Genomic DNA, 21,361 nt, shown 5'->3' with positions numbered 1-21,361 from the left:
AATATGCCTTGTATTTTGCCTCTGCTGCAGGCTTCCAGGTGCTCGCAGCTAGGGAGACTGCGAGAGATCTCAAGTTCTTAAAATCTGTTACTCTCTTCTGTCATTAAAAATGGTTCTGCATTCTTAAAAATAGCTTAAAATCAGACTATACTACCTGGCGACAATATTTATTGTGCAGTCTTGCATGTAAAAATGCTGAAGCAGAGACTGGAATTTATAGAGATGCCGAGATTCATGTACTGTAGAACAGTGTTTCCCAACCTTGTGCCTCCAGATGTTTTTGGCCTACCCTAACTCCCATGATCCCTAGCTAGCAGGACCAGTGGTCAGGAATGATGGGAATTGTAGTCCGAAAACAGCTGGATGCACAAGGTTGGGAAACACTGCTGTAGAAGGCTTGAGTCAGCTCAATGAAATCTACTCTTCCTTTCCCTTTAATCAGCTGACTATCACACCATATCACATACCGCTTTTGAAACACCTTTCAGTTTCAAAAGCAGTTTGGTTTTGTTGGGTGTCTGAGAACACAGTCCTAGGCTTACATTTCTTTACATCCTAGCCGACATGTTTGCATCATCGAGAACTAAAATAGGACAACCAATTCACTGATGAGAAACAAACCTTGAAATTAGCATATTAAACTTAGTTTGCTTAATTTTGCTTAATTTACTCCTCTGAAGTCAGTAGGATATTTTAATAAAAATATTGATAAGTGACTCCAAAGTTGTATCGAGGGAGGATTTAATGGTAGCTTAGTAGAGTTTTAAATTTGCTTTCAGAATAATACTGTTCTTTCAGAATACAGTAACCTACAGTAGACATTGGAAACGGGCGGGATTGGAAGTGGGCACCAACTTCAGTTTAGTGCAAACATCAAATCTTCAGGTGTCACTTTTCTAGATATCAGTGCATGGAGTTTTTCTTACATTCAAAAGTTTTAAAACAATTAACAATTATTAAACCAAGGCCTTAAAAGTCAACATGGACTTTTAGGTATAACATGTTTTGGTACTTGTATCAGATTTAATCATCAATAATAATCTTCTGGTAACAAATAAATTAAAACCCATACCAAAATGAGCTGGCTTTTGCATGAATATTTGACAAGTAGCAGGAACTAAGCTGTGAATGAATAAATTATTAGAGGGCTAGAGAAGAAAATGGAGTGAACTTGCAGCTTGACCTTTTTAAAAAAATATGTAAACATACAATGACAAGCTTCTTATGTTGAACATAATTGTTAGACTGCTAGCTTTAAATGCAAACTAAAGCTCACTTACCTAGGCCTAAGTTTTCTGGAGAGCTTTTGAATGAACTTTTCTAAGATCTGGTTAGAAATGGCAAATAAAATGTATCTGTATGACAGGATAAATTATTAGGTTTAGAATACAAATTTGCAAGAGGCTTTTGAAAAACGATATATAGTTTTTGGTTATATTTGCATTAGTATTAGCATGTATTTCATTCATTCCTTGAGAGTGCGGTGTGTTAATACAGAAGATGACAGACATAAACGTTCTTTGCTGACATTTAGAAAAAAAATCTTCATGAAAACTGTAGCTCTACACTAAAAGGATAATGATGAATACATAAGAGTGGGAAAATACATCTGTGTACATTAACATTACAGTTTTAGGAACTGACTTTTTTATTGACTCTTCTAAAAATTTTTAGCAATATACAGTTGTGAAATCAGTCTAAAAATAAAAAGCGACATTCAATGCTTTTAAATTTCAGAGCAGGCCCATTTAAATCAATAAGACTTTATTTCAGCAGGTACATTATGGGTATGAGTTAGTTGACTTACCGGTACCACCCAAAAGGATCTAAAATGTATTCTAGTTATTTGAACAAATGTTTGTTGTTTATATAAATAATTATTTTTATAATAAATGTTTACATTGTTTTGAATGTAGTCTCTTCTGATGTTTGCCAGTGAAGGGGGGCACAGCTAAATAAACTAATTCCGGAAATTTGCAAAATTTGGTACTAATGCCTGTTAATGATAATATATTCCCCAAGGGGGGGGGGATCATATATGACTGCAACCCACACTTGTATAAGTGCACCAGCTTGTGAAATAAGAATCTAATTAATGCAGTGCCTAATTTAGCCACTCATTTCTAAACATAGAGCAGATATCTGGAAGATTAGCCTCTGCCTAGCGGAAACGTTTTGAAACGGATGTTGCAGAACTCTTCCTATAAAAACGATAAATGCTCTTTCCTTTGCTTAGAGTGGAAGATTTGGTAGTCCTGAATTACCTGAAGGTCATCTGGAGTCAGGATCTCTCCTTGAAACTTAGAAAAGCAGATACAGCAGGCTGAAGTTTTGACCATAATGGCTTAATTCTGCCTAAGGCTATTGAAACAGACTTTTAAGTTGGCTTACACCCATCTCAGTGAGTTTCATAATTTACAGTGTGCTGTTAATTATTCTATTACTTCTATAACATAGCCTCATCCTTATTTTGTTTCCCTTCAGCTAAGTATGTTGAGGCAAGAAATGTGACTGAAACAGACTTTGCTTGGGGGGATGAAGAGTGTGATCTTGAGCAACAGATAATTCATTTACGGTAGATCCTCTGCACATGAAACGGGCAGGATTGAGTAGTTATTCCTACTGCCTTCGATATAATAGGTCATATTTAAGTAAGACCTTGCTCCTTTAGTGAGCCTGGGCTTTTAAGTTACCAGTTTTAGAGAAAGAGAGGAGTTAAGAGCAAATTGTAAGAGTAAGAAGCTGTTTATCCGATTCTCCATCCTTGCGCTGCCATGTGCAGAACATTTGATAAGCCCACAACATGTGCATTTAGCTTCTGCACACTGAGCTTTATGTGCTTGGCAAACTTTTGAAAAAATAAATATGGGGCGGAAAGGGAACAGGCGTACGGGGAAAAATGACTTGGACCGTATATGTGCTTTTGGCTTTAGATGTGATCCCTAGTACATGACTCGCGCTTATGTTGCCAGCTTACTGTATTTGCAAACCACCCAGCGATCTTCAGATGAAGGGCAGTATACAAATTTAATAAATAATTTTTATGGGTTTTTTTTTTGCATTTATTTTCCACATTTTCAGTAGGAGCAGCTTTACTTGCTAACAGTTGCAGTTGTAGGCCACCCACCCACCGTGGCGCAGGATCAGAACTCAGGTCCCTGGGATCTGCAAGCAGAGGGCATCTGGGGATGGGGTGGTGGTGCTGGGAAGGGGTCAGGAGCCATTTCCCTGGGCAGGAGGGATGCAGCTGTTTGGGGCCCCTGGCTGTGATGGAACTGGGAGGGGACACGCATGACGGGGGGCGCAGATGCAAGCACTTGCCTTTGCAGGTGACGACCAACTGCTCACTGAGGTCTCGTGGGGGGGGGGGGACCAGGACATTGGAGGATGGGAGGGGGAGGTTTTTAAGCAGAGCTTGGTTGGCCACCTGTTAGGAATTATTTGGCTGCAAGTCCTGCATTGCAGGGGGTTGGACTAGATGGCCCTCAGGGTTCCTTGCTGTAAACAGAATCTGTCCTTATTCCCTTATGGGGTACGCAAGAGCCCTTACAGCAGGCATAGGCAACCTTGGCTCTCCAGATGTTTTGGAACTACAACTCCCATGATCCCTAGCTAACAGGGCCAGTGGTCAGGGATCATGGGAGTTGTAGTTCCAAAACATCTGGAGAGCCAAGGTTGCCTATGCCTGCCTTACAGAGTCCTTTGTAGGTTCTCCATCGGTAGGAGAAATAACAGAGGCCAACCAGAGAATACAGTATTGAGAAGCAATGCAGCTAGTAAGCCTGATCTTTATTGAACTGTTGCAACAGGGTGCTCCCCTTACAGGCAGGAGAAAGTAGGAGGACCCAGAACAAAGGTGTGCCTGCCATTATATAGACATTTTGAAATTCCCTGCCATGGAGCTCAAGACCACCCCTCAGATATGTTATGTTTTTTTATAACAGATACATCATATATACATCACAGAAGGGGCGGTCTACAAAAGAAATCTGAGTGCCTTGTTTATCTCCTGTCACTTGATTGGATTACCTGGGGAGCCTGGCCAGTCTTTTTGTAATGATAAATACTTAGTTCCTGAGCTAGGTCACAGGCTCACCCTATTCATACACAGACATACCCTTAAGACAGGATTTGTGAACGAAAGACAATGGGGAGCCTTTTCCATTTTCCTTCGGCCTTGCAGAGAAATATTTGAGGTCAATTTGGGAGGGACAAAATATTTCAGGACTTTTTCTGTGGTTTACATATTTATGTACGTGTTTGCTTGGTACATTTATGAACATTTATTATATATCATTATTATATACCACTGAGCCTAGGGCTTGCTGATCAGAAGGTCGGCGGTTCGAATCCCTGTGACGGGGTGAGCTCCCGTTGCTCGGTCCCAGCTCCTGCCAACCTAGCAGTTCGAAAGCACGTCAAAATGCAAGTAGATAAATAGGAACCGCTACAGCGGGAAGGTAAACGGCGTTTCCCTGTGCTGCTCTGGTTCGCCAGAAGCGGCTTTGTCATGCTGGCCACATGACCTGGAAGCTATACGCCGGCTCCCTCGGCCAATAATGTGAGATGAGCGCGCAACCCCAGAGTCGGTCACGACTGGACCTAATGGTCAGGGGTCCCTTTACCTTTTTATTATATATCTAAGACCTTAAAATTCTTATAACAATTCTATGAAACGGCTTGCTTTACTCCTCTGAAAAGGCAAAATGTGGCTGCCCCTGGCAAACACATGCAATGTTAGGTTTGGTAGGAACCAAGGCCTAGGTTCAGCACACACATACCCCACCCAGGCACCCCCAAACTGCGGCCCTCCAGATGTTTTGGCCTACAACGCCCATGATCCCTAGGTAATAAGACCAGTGGTTGGGGAAGATGGGAATTGTAGTCCAAAACATCTGGAGGGCTGAAGTTTGGGGGTGCCTGTCTAGTTCATACCCTCCCAACTTTTCTCTCTGATGAAAATAGAGATGTCCTGTTCCATTATAATTATACTCGGGGCAACTGATTGGCACACTGCGTGGCTTCCAACATACACGGAAACATAATAAAACATTAAACTTTTTTTTTAAACAAAGTTTCCCTATACAGGGCTGCCTTCAGATGTCTTCAAAGGCTGTATAGTGACTTATCTCCTTGGCGGGTGGGGGGGGGGGTTGCATACCTCCATACACTCCAACATTTCTCTGATGAAAATAGGGATATCCTAAGGAAAAGTGGAACCTTCCGGGATCAAATCAGAAACCGGATGGCTTCTGTAAATTCTGGGACTGCCCCTGGAAAATAGGGACACTTGGGAGTTGGGAGGGTCTGCTAGTCTATATAGATTGGGGGCCAAGAAATGCCACGAGCAAAGTCTGAATCATTCTGAAACAACTTTAGATTGTTGTGTGTTAGGAAAACAGAGCAAGGACTTGAATATGAACTTTTGCCTGTTTATTTATGGGAGGGGGGAGCTAGATACCGTAATATCTCCATTCCCCTGTGTGTGTGTGTGTGTTATGTGTATATGGTTACAGGTAGGTAGCCGTGTTGGTCTGGGTCGAAGTAAAATAAAAAAATTCCTTCAGTAGCACCTTAAAGACCAACTAAGTTTTTATTTTGGTATGAGCTTTCGTGTGCATGCACACTTCTTCTTATGTGTATATGTGTGTTATGTGTATATGTGTCCCTTTTTTGGCAGAGGGAGAGAAAAGAGCTCCTACGGCCTCCCACACCCAACTATGACTGGCGGGTTCGCGCGGCGCCGCGGAATAACAGAGTGTAGTGACAGGCACCCTTGCCAACCAATCGGCTGCTAATTTTAACTTTCCACGGGCTTAAAAGGCCCTTATGTAACCCAAGCGCCCGCCCGGCAGCGCAGGCCTTGTGACTGCGCGCGGCCCCGCGTCGACGGCCTTGCGCGAGCTCGGCAAATCACGTGCCGAGGGAAGGCGGGGGTGGGAGGAAGAGGGTGGGTGGGGTGAGGCGTCCGCGAAGGAGAGGGGCGCGTCAAGGGGTGGAGGGAAGCGCGTGGCGAGCGCTCCGCTGACAGGCTGAGAGCCCGGGGCCGCTCGGGACCGATTGGGCCGGCCTACGAGCGGGGCGGGGAAAGAGGCGAGGCCTAGCAGTTGACAAGCCGCCGGGAGGGCGGTTGTCTCCGGAGTGGAGGAAGGGTTGGGATGGGGACCGTGAGGGAGACCTAAGCGGCGGCGGCGGCGGAGGGTCGACTATGGCGCGGAGCGGCCGGGCCGTTGGGAAGGCGCTCGCCGCGCGGCTGGCCTTCACTCCGCGGAGAGCCGCTCTCAGGTATGAAAGGCGGGGTCGTGAAAAACTCCGCCCACCGCTCTCTGAGGTGTGTGTGGGGGGGATAGCTCCCTCAGACCCAGAAAGGCCGGCGGTGGGTGCGGGGAGCTTCACCTTTCGCAGCCCGGCCTCTCTTGGGAGCTTTTTCAGACAGGCGAGGGAGGTCACCTCACCCCACCCCCCGGCTCTGAGGGTGGCTCCCTGCCCTTGTTAGGCTTCCTTTGGTTTCCCCTTTCCCCGCCTCTTCTTTCCTCAGCGCGACAGGCAGAAGTTCAACAGGTAGCGTTCGCGCTCGCTTTCACGCTCTCCCCGCTGGGTCGTGCTGTGGGGAGGAGTGGAAAGAGGCCAAGGCTTGGGTACCTGGAGAACTTGGTTCTCTCCCCCACCTAACCACCCACCCTCCTCCACCTGGATCCCTGTAACTTGGTCCTCTGCCATGGAAGAGAAAGCACAGGACAAAGCTGGTAACAAGAAAACAAAACGGAAGAAAAAGCCCGGAGAAGCAAGATGAGTTGTAGGAAGTCGCCTTTAACTTGCCCAACAAAATGAAGCGAGCAGAAGTGTGCATGCACACGAAAGCTCATACCAAAATAAAAATTTAGTTGGTCTTTAAGGTGCTACTGAAGGAATTTTTTACCCCCCCACCTGTTAAACATCTATATATTATATGGAATTAAATGTTCATTGTTGTCGGAACTACTCATATTAAGGGCATAGCTGCCAAGTTTTCCCTTTTCTCACAAGGAAGCCTATTCAGCATAAGGGAATTTCCCTTTAAAAAAGGGATAACTTGGCAGCTATGATTAAGGGACAGGGGGATGTAATAGTGAAATACTTTCACTACGAGACTCTCCTGTCTACCCGCCTGGAGTTCATTAACATTAGTAGACAATTCTCGTAGCGCTTTGCCTGGTTCGCTTGTCTGGAGTGTTTCTGTGGCATCTTGTTTGCAAAACGTTGCTGACTACAAACAAAAAGTGCAAGAAAAGGATATGTTGTCCTATGGCTTTTATTTACAGTGCAGTCCTATGGAAGTAAGTCCCACTGAGCTTGAGAAGACTTACTCCAGGGTAACCATATACAGGATTGCAGCCTCCCATCAATGTTTTTCTTCGACTTCCCCATTAGTATCCAAAGCCACTCCTCCTGCAAAGACCCTTTGTTCTTTGGTACCTGTTGTCTGAGCTTGGATGGTAAACATCATAGATTGTGCATCGTCTTAGCACATTTCTACTTACATTCACCCACCTTTATTCCTTTCCAACTCCCAGACTTTACTAAGAACCTAATGCCTTTGCACTACTATGAGCTGTCATGTGCTGCATGATTATACAGCCCTTGGCCCTTTCCACCCTTTGGATGTTCCAAATCCCTGGGTTTTTTAGCAAGGGTAAAATGTACTGGTAACTACTGATAGCAGAGACCACCTCATACACTACCCCTGTTTCCAAGCCCCAAAGACAGATATTCAACTTGGAAAATAGATTCTTGATAGGGTTATATGCATCAGAAAACTTTCTGATGCCCTCAAGTGATCTATTTTAGCATGTTTGTTGTACATAGTACCGTAAAGAAAGTTAAAAACCCTGCAGGTACTAAAATTGCTCAATAATTACTTGTAACTAGCATCCATTTATTGTTGCTATCAAAATAATGAAGTATCCCCCCCACTGGAAAATTTCCCACCCTGCATCACTAGCCAGAAACCGCCCCCCCCCATTAATCATTGCATCTGCCAATTAATATCTGTCAATTAATCGTATCTTCTAACTTGGTGTTGATCAACCTTGGGATCCCCAGGTGTTGTTGGACTACAACTCCCAGCATTCCTGACTGGGCATGTTGAGATTTGGAGTCTAGTAACATCCGGTTGATAGTGATAATCTCTCTAGCCGCAAGGTTTTTATTCTATGGTTTGCTGATTAAGTGGGAAATGCTTTGAATTAATGTGCCTGTTGCTACAGTAAACGCAGGGGCAAAACTAAGCTTTATTTCACCTGGGTTAAAGACCCAGTTAGGCACCCCCCACACGTGCATTTGAGTACACACACACAGAGGTTGGGAGTCCTCTGGAGGCTTCACCCTGGGCAAAAAACCCCCGGCTATCCCCCCTGTAGTTACAGCATTAGTTAACATATATATTTAAGAAGTTTAAATCAGTTGCCTTTCAAAAATGTTATATAATTACAACAGTCTGTACAGTGGTGCTTTCTAAATTGCTTTTTTGAGGTATTAAAGCCTTTGCATTTGAACTTTACTCTTCACTTCGTCTTGAATAGCTGGTGTATGAAAATCTAGAGTCACCACATCAGTGTTACTCAGAAAAAGTATGCCTTTGAAATTGGTACAACAGTACGCTAGTTTTTGTCTCTAAACAACACTTTGAAACATTGATAATTTGAATTCTGTGATTCATAGATTACCTTTTTGATTGAGGAGATCAGCTGGGAAAGGTCAAGTTCATTTTTAACTTCTTATCCTTGTGCCTGTTCAATTCTAATGTTGTACAGTAATTCTAATCTAGTTTTATAGCTGAAGCTATACATTTAAGGTTTTGATGAGGACATACTGTGAAAAGCTTCACAGCTTTCCCTTGATACATAGAGGATTCCCAGCCAGTAAGCTAAATTACACACACACACACACACACCCAACATACACACTTTGAAATCTCAACTCATAACTTTACATATGTGAACACTGATCTTCTGGTGAAGGATGGTATAGAAATTTAATAAATAAAATGTCAGGGATCCCAGTTGGATCCATATGGCTGTTTCCCCCCAACCACATCCACTTACCCCACACCTGACATCATAAGTGACATACAGTAATGTAAAACCTCTGAGAGCTCAAAGTGATCTCTCAATTGTTCTTTATCTGCAGTTCATTGCTCCAAGCGGGGGAAGCTGTTTCCATTGAAACCGGTGCTGAAGCCTAACATTCTGATTAATTTTGCATTCAGTGTTGTTTCCCAAAGAAAATTGTTAGCAGTTAAGTGAAATATCAGAAATCTGGTCAGAGTTCACTAGATTAAAATGAAAAAGAAAAATCCTGCACACAATAGAAGCTTCAGTGTTTAGTTTGCAAGTTAAAATAATTGGTTCTGCTAAAGAACGTGGTTATTTTGCCATCAAGCTAAGTAGAAGATATCTTAATTGAAATCCCAAAAGAGTTGTTAGCACATGCTTGAGTACATATATTAAAATACAGCATGTGCCCTAATGTTTTTGTTCTGGACACAACATTGAGGGATTTTGAGATCAGAAAAAGCGCCCTACTTTTTCTGATTTTCTCAGAAGCTTGCGAGTATGGCTGCAAGTTAAAACAAATTTATGATACAACAGTTATCAGCTATGATAGCTAACACGAACCACTGTGTTTAGAGAGGGAATATGAATTCTGGATACTGAAGGACCACTATACAAAATGGTCATTGCTATAGTATCTTCCTTCTGGACTTCCAGAGACACCTGACTAGCTTTTCTTAGGAGTTTATGACAATACTGAATTATGTAAGAAAATTATGCAATAACATTATTTAAGTGACTGCCTTTCAGGGTCTTTCACATATATTACCAGCACTATTACTTTGGGGGTAAGAATTTAGATGTCTAGGGGAGGAGGGCTTTATTTATGGATAAATGTTGATATTTCAAGCAGTGTGAAATTGCTTTTGCCACCATGGTTAAGTTTTGAAAATCTAGATGCTTTCATTCTAAGCCAGCAACATTTGTACCAGTGCAGATCTGTGGCATGTGTGACCCTCAGGGGTAGGGAGAAATTTCCCCTGACCATTACCAGCAAGTTTGTCACAGAAGATGTTAGAAGACTCCTATACAAGATTGCTCTTCTCGGTGTGCTAAGAAGGGTGAGAAAACATTTTGGTACAGAGGAGCATATGATTACTACTTCTAGTTCGCACAATCCCTGTCTGTGCAAGAACAATAATTACTGTTTTCAAGGATGTGTGATTCAAGCTCATTTTACTGTTTTTATAGCAGAAAGGGACAAAGTATTAGAGGTGCTATAGGGCAGTTCAAACAGATGAGCATAGAGTAACGTGGCCTCAGACTGACTTGGAGCCAAGTCTTAAGGGGTGGATGGCCTTTGTAGTGTACTGTTGCCAGGTTCTTTCTCATGACTGAGATATATTTAGGTTGTCCTAAAAAGTTAGCCTAATCCTGAACAGCTTGCAAGCTATGATTGTCCTTGTGTTACATTTTGATTTAATGAGCGAGATCCAACTGCGATGTCCTGCTTGTGCAACAGCCTTCTACTTGCCAAATGGGACTTGCCCTTCCTCTTCTCCCCGTAACCCTTCAGCTCCCCAATCGGCTCCAGAAATACTGGAGAACCCTCTGGAGCAGATTGGAGGGCTTCAGGGAAAGGAGATGGGGCAGCCTTCTGGCTTGACGCTGGATCTTGCACATTGTTATTTAGATAAATTATAAATTATTTTGTTAAGCATGGGCCAATTCTAATAAAAAATTTAAATCATTGCAGGCATTTGACTTCTTGGGAAATTTTGTTGAGCAAGGCCCCTCTGCTTCAAGTACCTGGAACGCACTGTGTTTTTTCAAGAAGAACTTTTTTCAACATTACTTCACCATTTGGGAACAAAAGGAAAGAATATTCAGAAAGAAGAATTATAGGGTTTGTATACAAATACAATTTGTATTTGAATGCATGGTGTTGATTTGCATGGCCAAATATTGATCAATGTCTCGACTTCTATTGGTTTTGCCCAAGATGTGTTTACTTAAAATTGATTCAAGTCTTATTTCTTTGTGAATTACTTCATTCTTTTGAACAATTTACATTCACAGATAGTCACGTTATGAGGCAAACATGGGACTCTCATCTCCCTCTTTGCAGCATAATTTTTTATATGGGGATGTGGCAATTGCAGGGCACAACTAGCAAGCAGACTATATTATCCCTTCACTGAGATCATGTTGTTGTCTAATTTAGAAGCAAATATATTGTACAGTGCAGTTTAGAAAGAACATGGTGTGCTTAAATTAGGTGCACCATATAGTGTAATATTGTCACACCAGTACACATGTGAACGTTTCTTTACTAATTTGGAAGGCAAGGGTATTTAATAAATTTGACGAAGCTATTATGTTTTGCACCCACGCTGAGGGTTTTCTGGTTCGTCATCCCCTTGTATCCATGGAAATCTGTTCTTCAGAATGGGGTTTTTTGGGAACAGCACAGAATACAGGTTTGGAGGGCTGCAGCAAGAGAAGATAATTGTCCAACTGGAAGTTGTTTTCTCTGTGTGCAAAGTATCTTTTGGATCCAAACCACAGAATGGCTCTTTGCTTAAAGTTATAAAAACTGCTACACTGTTTTGAAACAGTTAAGCAGTCTTCACGTTTACAGTGAAAGGATTCCCATACATAAGTAGGTTACCATAGTTGAGTTGCTGAAGCGTGTATTTCTGTGTTAATAATTTGCAGAGCTGTACTGGCAATATTAATTTTGGTAGAAATTGCTATGCTGTTACAATGTGGCTTGAAGTGTAAAAATAAACCACTTGAGTCAAAGAACACCATAGAGTGAAGGAGACTATTACTGTATGTACATTTACATGGAAGTAATTAAGCTTCACTGAATACAGTGGAGTTTCTTCTGAGTACATTCATAGGATTGTGCTGTAAAACAGGTTTGAGCCTGATTTAACTCCTATTGAAATGAATGGGAAAGTGAAAATACCAAACACTTAAGGTAACTGTGGTCCATTGTATGCTCAGCAATTTCTGAGTAGGGAAGGGAAAGCCTTAGCGTTTTGCCCTTATCATAAAATAAACTTTAGTTGGGTCAAGAAAACTGGAGTAGTTTTGGTTTTTTTGGCTTTGTTAAAAAAATGTGTGGACCAAAACTATATATAAATGTTAAAAGGCTACAGGAGCTAGTGGGACCCCAAAGAAAAATATTACCTGCCCTTCCTACAAGGTGCTCAAGGTTGGCGCACATATTTCTTCATCCTCCATTCATTTTTATCTTCCCAGATGCCCTGTGAGGTAGCTAATGTGTGTGCGTAAGAGATGCATTTTATGACTGAAGAGCTCAAGCATAGGAAAGCACAAAAATGATGCAAGACTTGGCCATTTGAGTACTGCTTATAATAATAAGTTCCACTTTTCTTGTTGTCAGGTATTCTATGCAAGAAATGTATGATGTGGTAGCAGTTGTAGGCGAATACAAGAACTTTGTGCCATGGTGCAAAAAGTCAGATGTGTTATTCAAGCGCTCAGGATATTGCAAGGCACACTTAGAAGTTGGATTTCCTCCTGTGTTAGAGAAATACACTTCGGTTTGTACACTCGTGAGACCTCATATGGTTAAGGTAACGATTTTTTAAAGCATCTTGTATTGTTTAATTCAGGGGTAGGCAACCTAAGGCCCGTGGTCCGGATGCGGCCCAATCGCCTTCTCAATCCGGCCCACGGACGGTCCGGGAATCAGCGTGTTTTTACATGAGTACAATGTGCCCTTTTATTTAAAATGCATCTCTAGGTTATTTGTGGGGCCTGCCTGGTGTTTTTACATGAGTAGAATGTGTGCTTTTATTTAAGATGCATCTCCGGGGTATTTGTGGGGCATAGGAATGCGTTCATATTTTTTTTCAAAATATAGTCCGGCCCACCACGTGGTCTGAGTGACAGTGGACCGGCCCACGGCTGAAAAAGGTTGCTGACCCCTGGTATAATTGCTTGCAGCTTTCCTGCCATTCTGTTATATGTAGACAGGTGTGCTTGTTTAATAGAGAATGCACACACAGTGGTACCTCGGTTTATGAACACAATTGGTTCCGGAAGTCGGTTCATAAACCGAAGCAAACTTTCCCATTGAAAATAATGGAAAGTGGATTAATCCGTTCCAGACGATGAAAAACATCCCCTAAAGCAGCAATTTAACATGAATTTTACTGTCTACCAAGAGGTTTCTGAGGCCTATGGAGGCCTCCACGGAGGCATCGGAGCGTTCGCGACTGGGACCAGCCACGGAAGCGCTCAGATGCCTTCACGGAGGCAAACTGCGCAGAAAGGATACTTTTCCCGATGCAAGTGCCCTGCGCTGCGGCCGCGTCTCATTCAAGGCGGCTGAGAACAGTGCGGGAAACCCGGGGGGGGGGGGTGTTTCCCTTCGGAAGCTCTTACTTCGCGCGTAGAAAAGGGCTCCCAGCAGCAGCAGCAGCAACAGTGGTGAGAGGCTTGGCGAGTTGTTTCGCTGCACGGCGGCAGCGCTCGCAGCTCTCCTTCCCTCTCTCTCCGCGGTGCCGGACGGGCGACCTTCCTCCTCCTCAGAGCAGCCGCCGCCACCACCAGGCGTCAGGACTGGCCGGGGTGGCTCGCAGTGCGTTTGGCTCTGGTTGGAACGGCGGCAGCTGCTTCTCTCAACCCTGAGCCGACGTCTCTCTCCACTCCGCAGGGGCGCAACGGTGAAGGCCTGGCCTCGCGGACAGGTCAAGAGAAGCGAGGCCGGGCCTTCACCATGGGAAAGTTCGCTTCAGTTTATGAACGCTTCAGTTTATGAACGCTTCAGTTTATGAACAGACTTCCGGAACCAATTATACCCCTGCTTCGGGTTAAGTACGCTTCAGGTTGGGTACTCCGCGGACCCGTCTGGAACAGATTAATCCACTTTCCATTACTTTCAATGGGAAAGTTCGCTTCAGTTTATGAACAGACTTCCGGAACCAATTGTGTTCATAAACCAAGGTACCACTGTAATTGGAGATGCTAGACTTTGAACCTGGAACTCTCACTGAGCCGTAGTCTCTAACCCAGGCATCCCCAAACTTCAGCCCTCCAGATGTTTTGGACTACAATTCCTATCTTCACCGACCACTGGTCCTGTTAGCTAGGGATCATGGGAGTTGTAGGCCAAAACATCTGGAGGGCCACAGTTTGGGGATGCCTGCTCTAACCATACCCTTGGGACTTTTATTCCCCCCCTCTGCTTCTCTGGGCTTAAAAAGGAAATAACAAATGAGAAATTATATAACACTAGCTGGCCCTGCACGCGTTGCTGTGAAATGGAGGGTAATAGCTCCCCTTCAGGTCCCCCTGAGCCTCAGAGTCCCCCTGAGTCGAGGCGAGATACTGTGGAGAGGGCAGGTTTCATCCCTGTGTCTCCCCCCCCCCACCCTGTTCTGACCCATTACGTATCCCTGCCCTCTATTTGGACACCCCATCCCCCCCAGGCAAGCCCCTACCTCCACTTGGCCTAGTCTGGAAAGCGGCCTAGTCTGCAAAGCCGAGGTGAGATACTGTGGAGAGGGCAGGTTTCATCCCTCTGTCTCCCCCCACCCTGTTCTGACCCATTACGTATCCCTGCTCCCTATTCGCCCCCCCCATCCCCTCCAGGCAGGCCCCTGCCTCCACTTGGCGGTGTTGGTTATTGGTGGGGGCCTAGGGGTCTGATAATGGCTGCCTTGGTGGTTTCAGTTGCTTGGTTGATGATGTCATTTGGTTTGTGGGTGTGGCTTAGATTTCACAAGAAGGGAGGGGGTGGAGGAGGGTATTACGCCACTTGAGGGCGCTGTTTGACTTTGTGGAAAACCAGGTCTATACCTGCCCAGGTGTGTGATTTGAGGGATTTTTGTCCCCAGCAACGCTCGGGGAATATCTAGGTCTGAGGGTTTTGAATCCAATGCAAAAGTGTTGAAACAGTTAACCTTTTTCCTAGGCATCATGCACAGATGGAAAACTATTTAATCATCTTGAAACAGTGTGGCGCTTCAGTCCAGGAATCCCTGGCTATCCAAGAACGTGTACCTTGGATTTTTCAGTAAGTATGAGAATAATCCTTCCAAACTCTTCAGACTACCGAAATATACCTTTAAAGCCACAACAAGCTGTGCTTGCATGTCACACAAAACTATAGTTTAATGCAGGGACAGCCAGCATGGTGCACAGTAGATGCATAGCTGCCAAGTTATCCCTTTTTTTAAAGGGATTTTCCCTTATGCTGAATAGGCTTCCTCGCGAGAAAAGGGAAAACTTGGCAGCTATGAGTAGATGTTGTTGGACTACAGCTCCTGTTAACCCAGCCAGGCTCACTGATGGTGAGAGATGAAGGAGTTGTAGTCGGACAACAGCTGCCGGGCACCACGTTGACTACCACTGGTTTAGTAAGGTGTGAAAGAGGAGGAATGAGCTGCAGTGAACCTCAGATTTGTGCACTTCCTTCCTCTCCCTGCTGCATGGTTGGGAGGGGTTTGGAAGCGCTTGCTTAACTGCCATTTGTTATGTCACCCAAATCAACAAAGTCTGGTTAACACTGACTGTGATTTGGCATTAGCTTGTACAGAAGTAACCATGGTTGTTGAAGCTTGGCTTGTTTAAACTAACCATAGTTAGGATCTGACCCAGAACTATAGTTAGATGACGTGATAAGCCAGGGATATTGCTAGGTAGTTAAAAAGACTGGGGCCCAAGCCCATGACACAAATTTGCTTGATAATTTGCATGATAATTTCTGTGTAAAGAAACAAATTTAGATGGCATACATTAGTACAGCTAGGTGATTTTTGTCAACCCTGTTTAAGTAAAAAAAATACTCTGAACACGTGCAGTTTTACATTTTAAACTCACTTAAATCATAGCACCATCTTGATTACTCAGGAATACGCATATTGTTTGGGAAACATATGATATAGTGGTACCTTGGTTCTCAAACTTAATTCGTTCCGGAATTCTGTTCCAAAACCAAAGCGTTCCAAAACCAAGGCGTGCTTTCCCTTAGAAAGTAATGCAAAATGGACTAATCAGTTCCAGACTTTTAAAAACAACCCCTAAAACAGCAATTTTACTATCTAACAAGACCATTGATCCATAAAATGAAAGCAACAATCAATGTACTGTATTATAAAATAAAGAAGACAGTATTGCAGATGATAAAAATATAAATTATTATTTTTTCTTACCTGCACTGATGATAGTCATTCTTTGGATGGTTTTTTTTTAAATCCATTTCCACAGTCCTTCAATCAGTAGCTGAACTGGGTTCCACACAGTCACAAAAACAAATTAACCAAAAAAGCCTCAAAAACAAATACGCAAAATAAATAGAAAAAACAAAAGCGCCAAATTTAATCCGTTCCAGAAGTCCTTTTGACTTCCAAAATGTTTGAAAACTAAGGCACAGCTTCTGATTGATTCAGGCGCCCTGGAAATAATAGCTGACAGCTGCATCAGACATTCGACTTCTCAAAAACGTTCGAAAACCAGAACACTTACTACCGGGTTTTCAGCGTTTGAGAACCAAGGTACCACTGTGTTTATTTTTAAAAAGAAAAGTAGCAATATGTACATGCCTAGTCAGCTGCCTCCCGATGATAGAGTGCTTTAAAAAATAAGAGAGGATGATGCAGTGACCACTGTCATGGGACATGTTTGCCGCTACCCCCATTTTCTGCTGTTCTCTGGGTGTTCATTTTGGAGAAGCTCTGGTTGTGCCACTTCTGTTCCTGCGTGTTACAGCATGTCCCCAGTTGTCCTGTAAGCCAAAAAGATTTTTCTATAAAGTTGGGAATGGGGAAGAGATTTGAGGCCCAGTACAGTATAAAAGACCTGGGGTTCTGGCTTTCAAGGTCACCCCTTATAAATAAAACCTGTGTGCCACAATGTGGTTAATCAAAAGGAGATGTGAAAGCTTCCAAACTCCATGGGAGGAGGGGAGCACAAGTCTGATACTTGTAAACTGCAGTTTAGTACAATGTGCAAATGCTGTCAGTGTGTTGCTCCCAACTGTGTTTATTTTAATTAAAGAAGCCAAAAATGACCTGAATTCTAAACATGCCTTTTAAACGTGTATACATAAACATAAATTATTATAAACTTTAAAGTTTTCTTTCTGCTAGGGGAGGCATGTGAAATATCTCCACTTCTAATGTGTTTATTTTCAAATTATGAAAGAATGCTGATTTCTAAATAGCTTTGAATACACTTTGGGGTACTGGAAAACTATTAATTGTGCTTTCCTTCACTAAGCAATTCAACACCATTGTTTGTGTTGTTTCTAGCTCATCATTCAAACTTAGTTTGTTTTAAAATTAATATTTTTTTTCAGAAGATGGATTCTCATTTGTTACTACTAATTTGTAGTTTCAACATAGGGCCAGGATCCAAAGTGCCATTTCGGGCACACCAAGGAGCTTGGGCATATCTTTCAGGTTTTTCCATTTTCAACAGCAGATTTGGGGTGGGGTAGGTGCAAGGGGCTTCAGAGGGGGAGAATGTTCAATATTTTTGTGCAAGTGGAAATCGGTTCAATCAATTGTTTTATTTGTGTGTATGCTGCCTTTCCAAAATTAAAACCCTGCTCAAGCAGCTTGCAACATATAAAAAATTACATTATTACAAACTTAACAAAAGCAGTCATAAACAATAAATAAAACATCAGGAAGTACACAACCAAATTGAACCGTTTCCTCATAAATCATAAGATCTAAAATGTACAAAAATTTAACATCAATAAGAGCAACAACCCCCACCCTAAACAAAATTCCTAAACAATACCCCAGCCCAATAATCTGTTCAGTAGCCTCAGCTCTTTTAGCTGGAGTCAGTCAGGGGTCACCGTCCCAGGTCAAGTGGAAAAAGGCCTGCAAGGCAGGGAGCAGGTCTTCTGGGACTCACAGCCAAGAGAATACCAAGGTTGGCTGTCACTCAATGAAATGACAGGCTTTCCCTCATATCCTGATGTTGCTGCCTTGAATGTTGTTGTTATTACCCCACCCATCTGGCTGGGTTGCAATGAAATTGTCCAGACTGGTCACATTGGTGCCTAACCTAGTAGAACTATTGTAAATTCTACGGTATATCACAGGCCTCATAAACCTAAGTAGTATATTTTTTCATGAATTTCTTCCTGGAGTCTATAAACTTATTAATAAACCAGTGCACTTTTAAATGCACAATATACTGGTAGTCTGTCCAAAAGTTCTGCTACCACCTGCTATTGACTCCCTAGCTTCCTTTTTTTGTCCTTCTTTTTAGAAAGGAGCACAGCTTGCATGATGAGATCATTTCTGTAACTTGAGAATTTGTTTAATTTCCTTTTAGCTACATTGGTTTGAGAATTGCCATGCAAGTTCAAACTAGTAAAAACCAAACCGTTGCAAACAGTTCATTTATCCAAGGGCTGTTTTTGAGTTCTTCCACATTTTAAATCTAGTCATCTAGTGCAACCCCCTGGAATGCAGGAATCTTTGGCCCAATGTGGGGCTGGAATCCACAAACCTGAGATTAAGAGTCTCATGCTCTATTGACTGAGTTATCCCTTCACTTTGCGTATTCTGACTTTTTGTCAAAGTTTAAGAAGAATTAATGTGCGTTGCTATGCATGCTCAGTCACACTTTCCAATTCTGGTGCTTCTGAAAGTCTGTAACTGCTGTTTGCAGCATTTAAAACAACAGCAACAGCCTTATTTTTACAAACCATCTTCAAACCTTGCCAGCAAAGGAAGTGAAGCATGTGGCTATTCTATAGCACTTCCTGATCCTTCATACTTTATGCAAATTAGTTGAACCTTCTTAATAAACTTGGTTAACCATGTATTTTTTGTTGTGTTCAGTTAGTACCTGCACAAACTACTCTTGGCTTGGCTCAGATAAATTTAGAATGAAATTGAATGTTACATTGCCAACCCCGTCTTTTCTTCTTGTCTGCCTCTAACACTAATGCGAATATTGAGTGTGGTTGCAGCTGCAAATAGGTGATCAGAAGCAGGGTCCTCAATTCTAATCCTGCCCTGCTGATAGTCTCCCCCCCCCCCCCAAGTGTTTGTCCTAGCTGGGCTCTGCAACTGGAGCTATGCTAAGGAAAACTGCAGCGAAGAATCAGCATGTGAAGGTTTTTTAAAAACTCTTATCAGTGCCCCTCACCCGCTCCACCCAATTATCTCAGCACACAAATTTGTGCTTGCTGTGATGATTCTAGTTCTGCCTTCACATATGTACATGATTGCATATTTGGCTGCAAAACTTTTGAGTGGTTCTACCAGAATAAATCCGTTTTTTAGACATTGCATAGTCTGGCATGAAGAGTGAAATGTTTAATGCTTGTGTCTGAATTTCCACAGCAACCCACCACAACCTGAAGAATAAGGGATGGATTTCTAGCCAAAAGCTTTCAAATTAACTCCCCCCGCCCTGTGTTTTTGGGATTCCACTTTTGAAATATTTTCTTTGCTATAGTTGAGGATTATTTCCGAATACAATAGCTAAGCATCTTGAAAGCTTGCTAATGAACCTGTTTCATTGTTTTCAATTTGATTTTGTCATGACTGACGACTGAAGTGAGGCTGTAGATAACAGCAGACTGTTGAAGACAGATAAGGCCAGATATAGAAAGGCCAAAGGCCTGGTTACAGAGGAACACATTGCCTGGTGCCTAAAGACCTCCTGGACCTCTCGCTTCTTTAAGAGTAATGTCCTTAACAGGCATACATTCTCAGTAACTTCATGCATATCCTTATAGTTTGGGTTGCAACCATGTGTTGCAATATGACAGTGGCAGTAGTGGTATTAGTTTTCATTTATTGAAAGTGAGCGGTTTAATTCCTGTGTCAGCAGAAAGGTAGTGTGCAGTTTTTTTCATGTCAGGTATTAAAATTTCAGCCTACATAAATTCTATTGGTGAAATTCAGTGGTGATGCTTAAGCAAGTGAAATGCTATCCACAAAAAGGTATTAGGAGACCTGATGGAAACTCAAGACTGCCCAACTGCAGAAAATCAAACAAAAAGAGAAACTTACTCCACACTGAAGCGTTTTGTGTTTACATTGGTATGTGGCTGTTAGCACCTAAATTCAATATGCACATAAAGATAAGTGGAAGGCAAAATGCAGAGCCACAGCTAAAAACTTTTCTGTATAAGGTGGTTTCATTAGCTGCAAGTTGAGGGAGCCTAACATGAGAAGATGCAGCCAAGAGGAAAATAGAGAGGTACTATCCTATATAATAAAGTGCAAGTGTCTCTGCTGTCTCCCTGCCTGCTTCCCTGAGCCGTAGCGCATCGGGGGACAGAGCCGAAGATCAGCGGGCGCTGTTTGCCGGGGTTGACAAGCCCCGGCAAGCAGCGCCCGCCGATCTTCGTGTCCCAGGGCTTCCCCCTCCGTTCCCGCCCGGCTAGCGCCTGTTTACTAAACGGGCTGAATGAAACTAGTGGTTCCATAATTGCCTTGAATATATTTGGCCCTTTGCTGAAATTGATGCAGAAAAGAATGGGTCTAGCCATCTTTTTGTGAGTGATACAACTTACCTTTTGTCTTTACAGATTTCTTTTGAGTTTCGTTCCCTTCTACATTCTCAGCTTGCCACACTGTTCTTCGATGAAGTTGTTAAGCAGATGGTTGCAGCATTTGAAAGAAGAGCATCCAAGTTGTACGGTCCAGAAACAATCATACCCCGAGAGCTAATGCTTCACGAAGTGCATCACACATAAAAGGGGGACATTAGTCTTAAACTGCTTGGACATCGTGTTTTTACATGAAGTGTTCTCTCATGTGGGCGTCCAGTCACATGGGAATTTGAAAATTATGTATACTACTACTGTACAACACAGGCCTGTAAGATGCAGATGTATATAATATAAAGTTTCAATCAAGTGCAATTATAAGGTGCTGATAAAGAGTGGCAGCTATAAACTACACCAAAATTGCCTTCTTCCTCTTGCCAGTTTTTATGAAACTCAGCACTACGTCTACTGCCTAATGTTTTGCAGTGTTTCTAATATTTACTATTGGAATCAAGTTTTAAGTTATTAGTCTTTTGAATGCATATTTAAGTTATTTTTGCTATTCAGGAAAAGCTTTAAATTAGCACATATAATTCTGAGAACTAATTTCTCAGTATGTGTAACTATACTTAGTATGGAATGTTTAGTGTGTAAGTGGAATGAATATATAAAGGGCTCTTTTAATCAATAAACATGTATGACATTGTGATGTGCTTTCACAAGATTCTAGCAGGTAAATCTGTTGGGAGTCATGAATTCAAACTTTAAAGTGACTTGAGTTTCACAGACCTACCGTGTTTCCCCCTTTTTAAAGCGTAGT

The 21,361-nt window shown here is 42.7% G+C and overlaps 1 protein-coding gene across 1 annotated transcript; it reads left to right on the top strand.

The window, feature by feature from the left end:
- The first annotated feature begins 6,139 nt into the window (after positions 1–6,139).
- On the top strand, positions 6,140–21,263 carry COQ10B (coenzyme Q10B). Its single transcript, XM_035136683.3, has 5 exons — positions 6,140–6,285; positions 10,789–10,938; positions 12,448–12,640; positions 14,986–15,087; positions 20,581–21,263. The coding sequence occupies exons 1-5, from the start codon at positions 6,209–6,211 to the stop codon at positions 20,746–20,748; spliced, it is 690 nt and encodes a 229-aa protein (XP_034992574.2). The 5' UTR covers positions 6,140–6,208; the 3' UTR covers positions 20,749–21,263.
- Positions 21,264–21,361: the final 98 nt, after the last annotated feature.

Source organism: Zootoca vivipara, chromosome 1 (genome assembly GCF_965207765.1).
Source record: "Zootoca vivipara chromosome 1, rZooViv2.hap1.1, whole genome shotgun sequence".
In the NCBI taxonomy this organism is placed as follows: domain Eukaryota; kingdom Metazoa; phylum Chordata; class Lepidosauria; order Squamata; family Lacertidae; genus Zootoca; species Zootoca vivipara.
The sequence above is the reverse complement of the archived record's forward strand: the minus strand, read 5'-3'. Positions and strand labels throughout refer to the sequence as shown.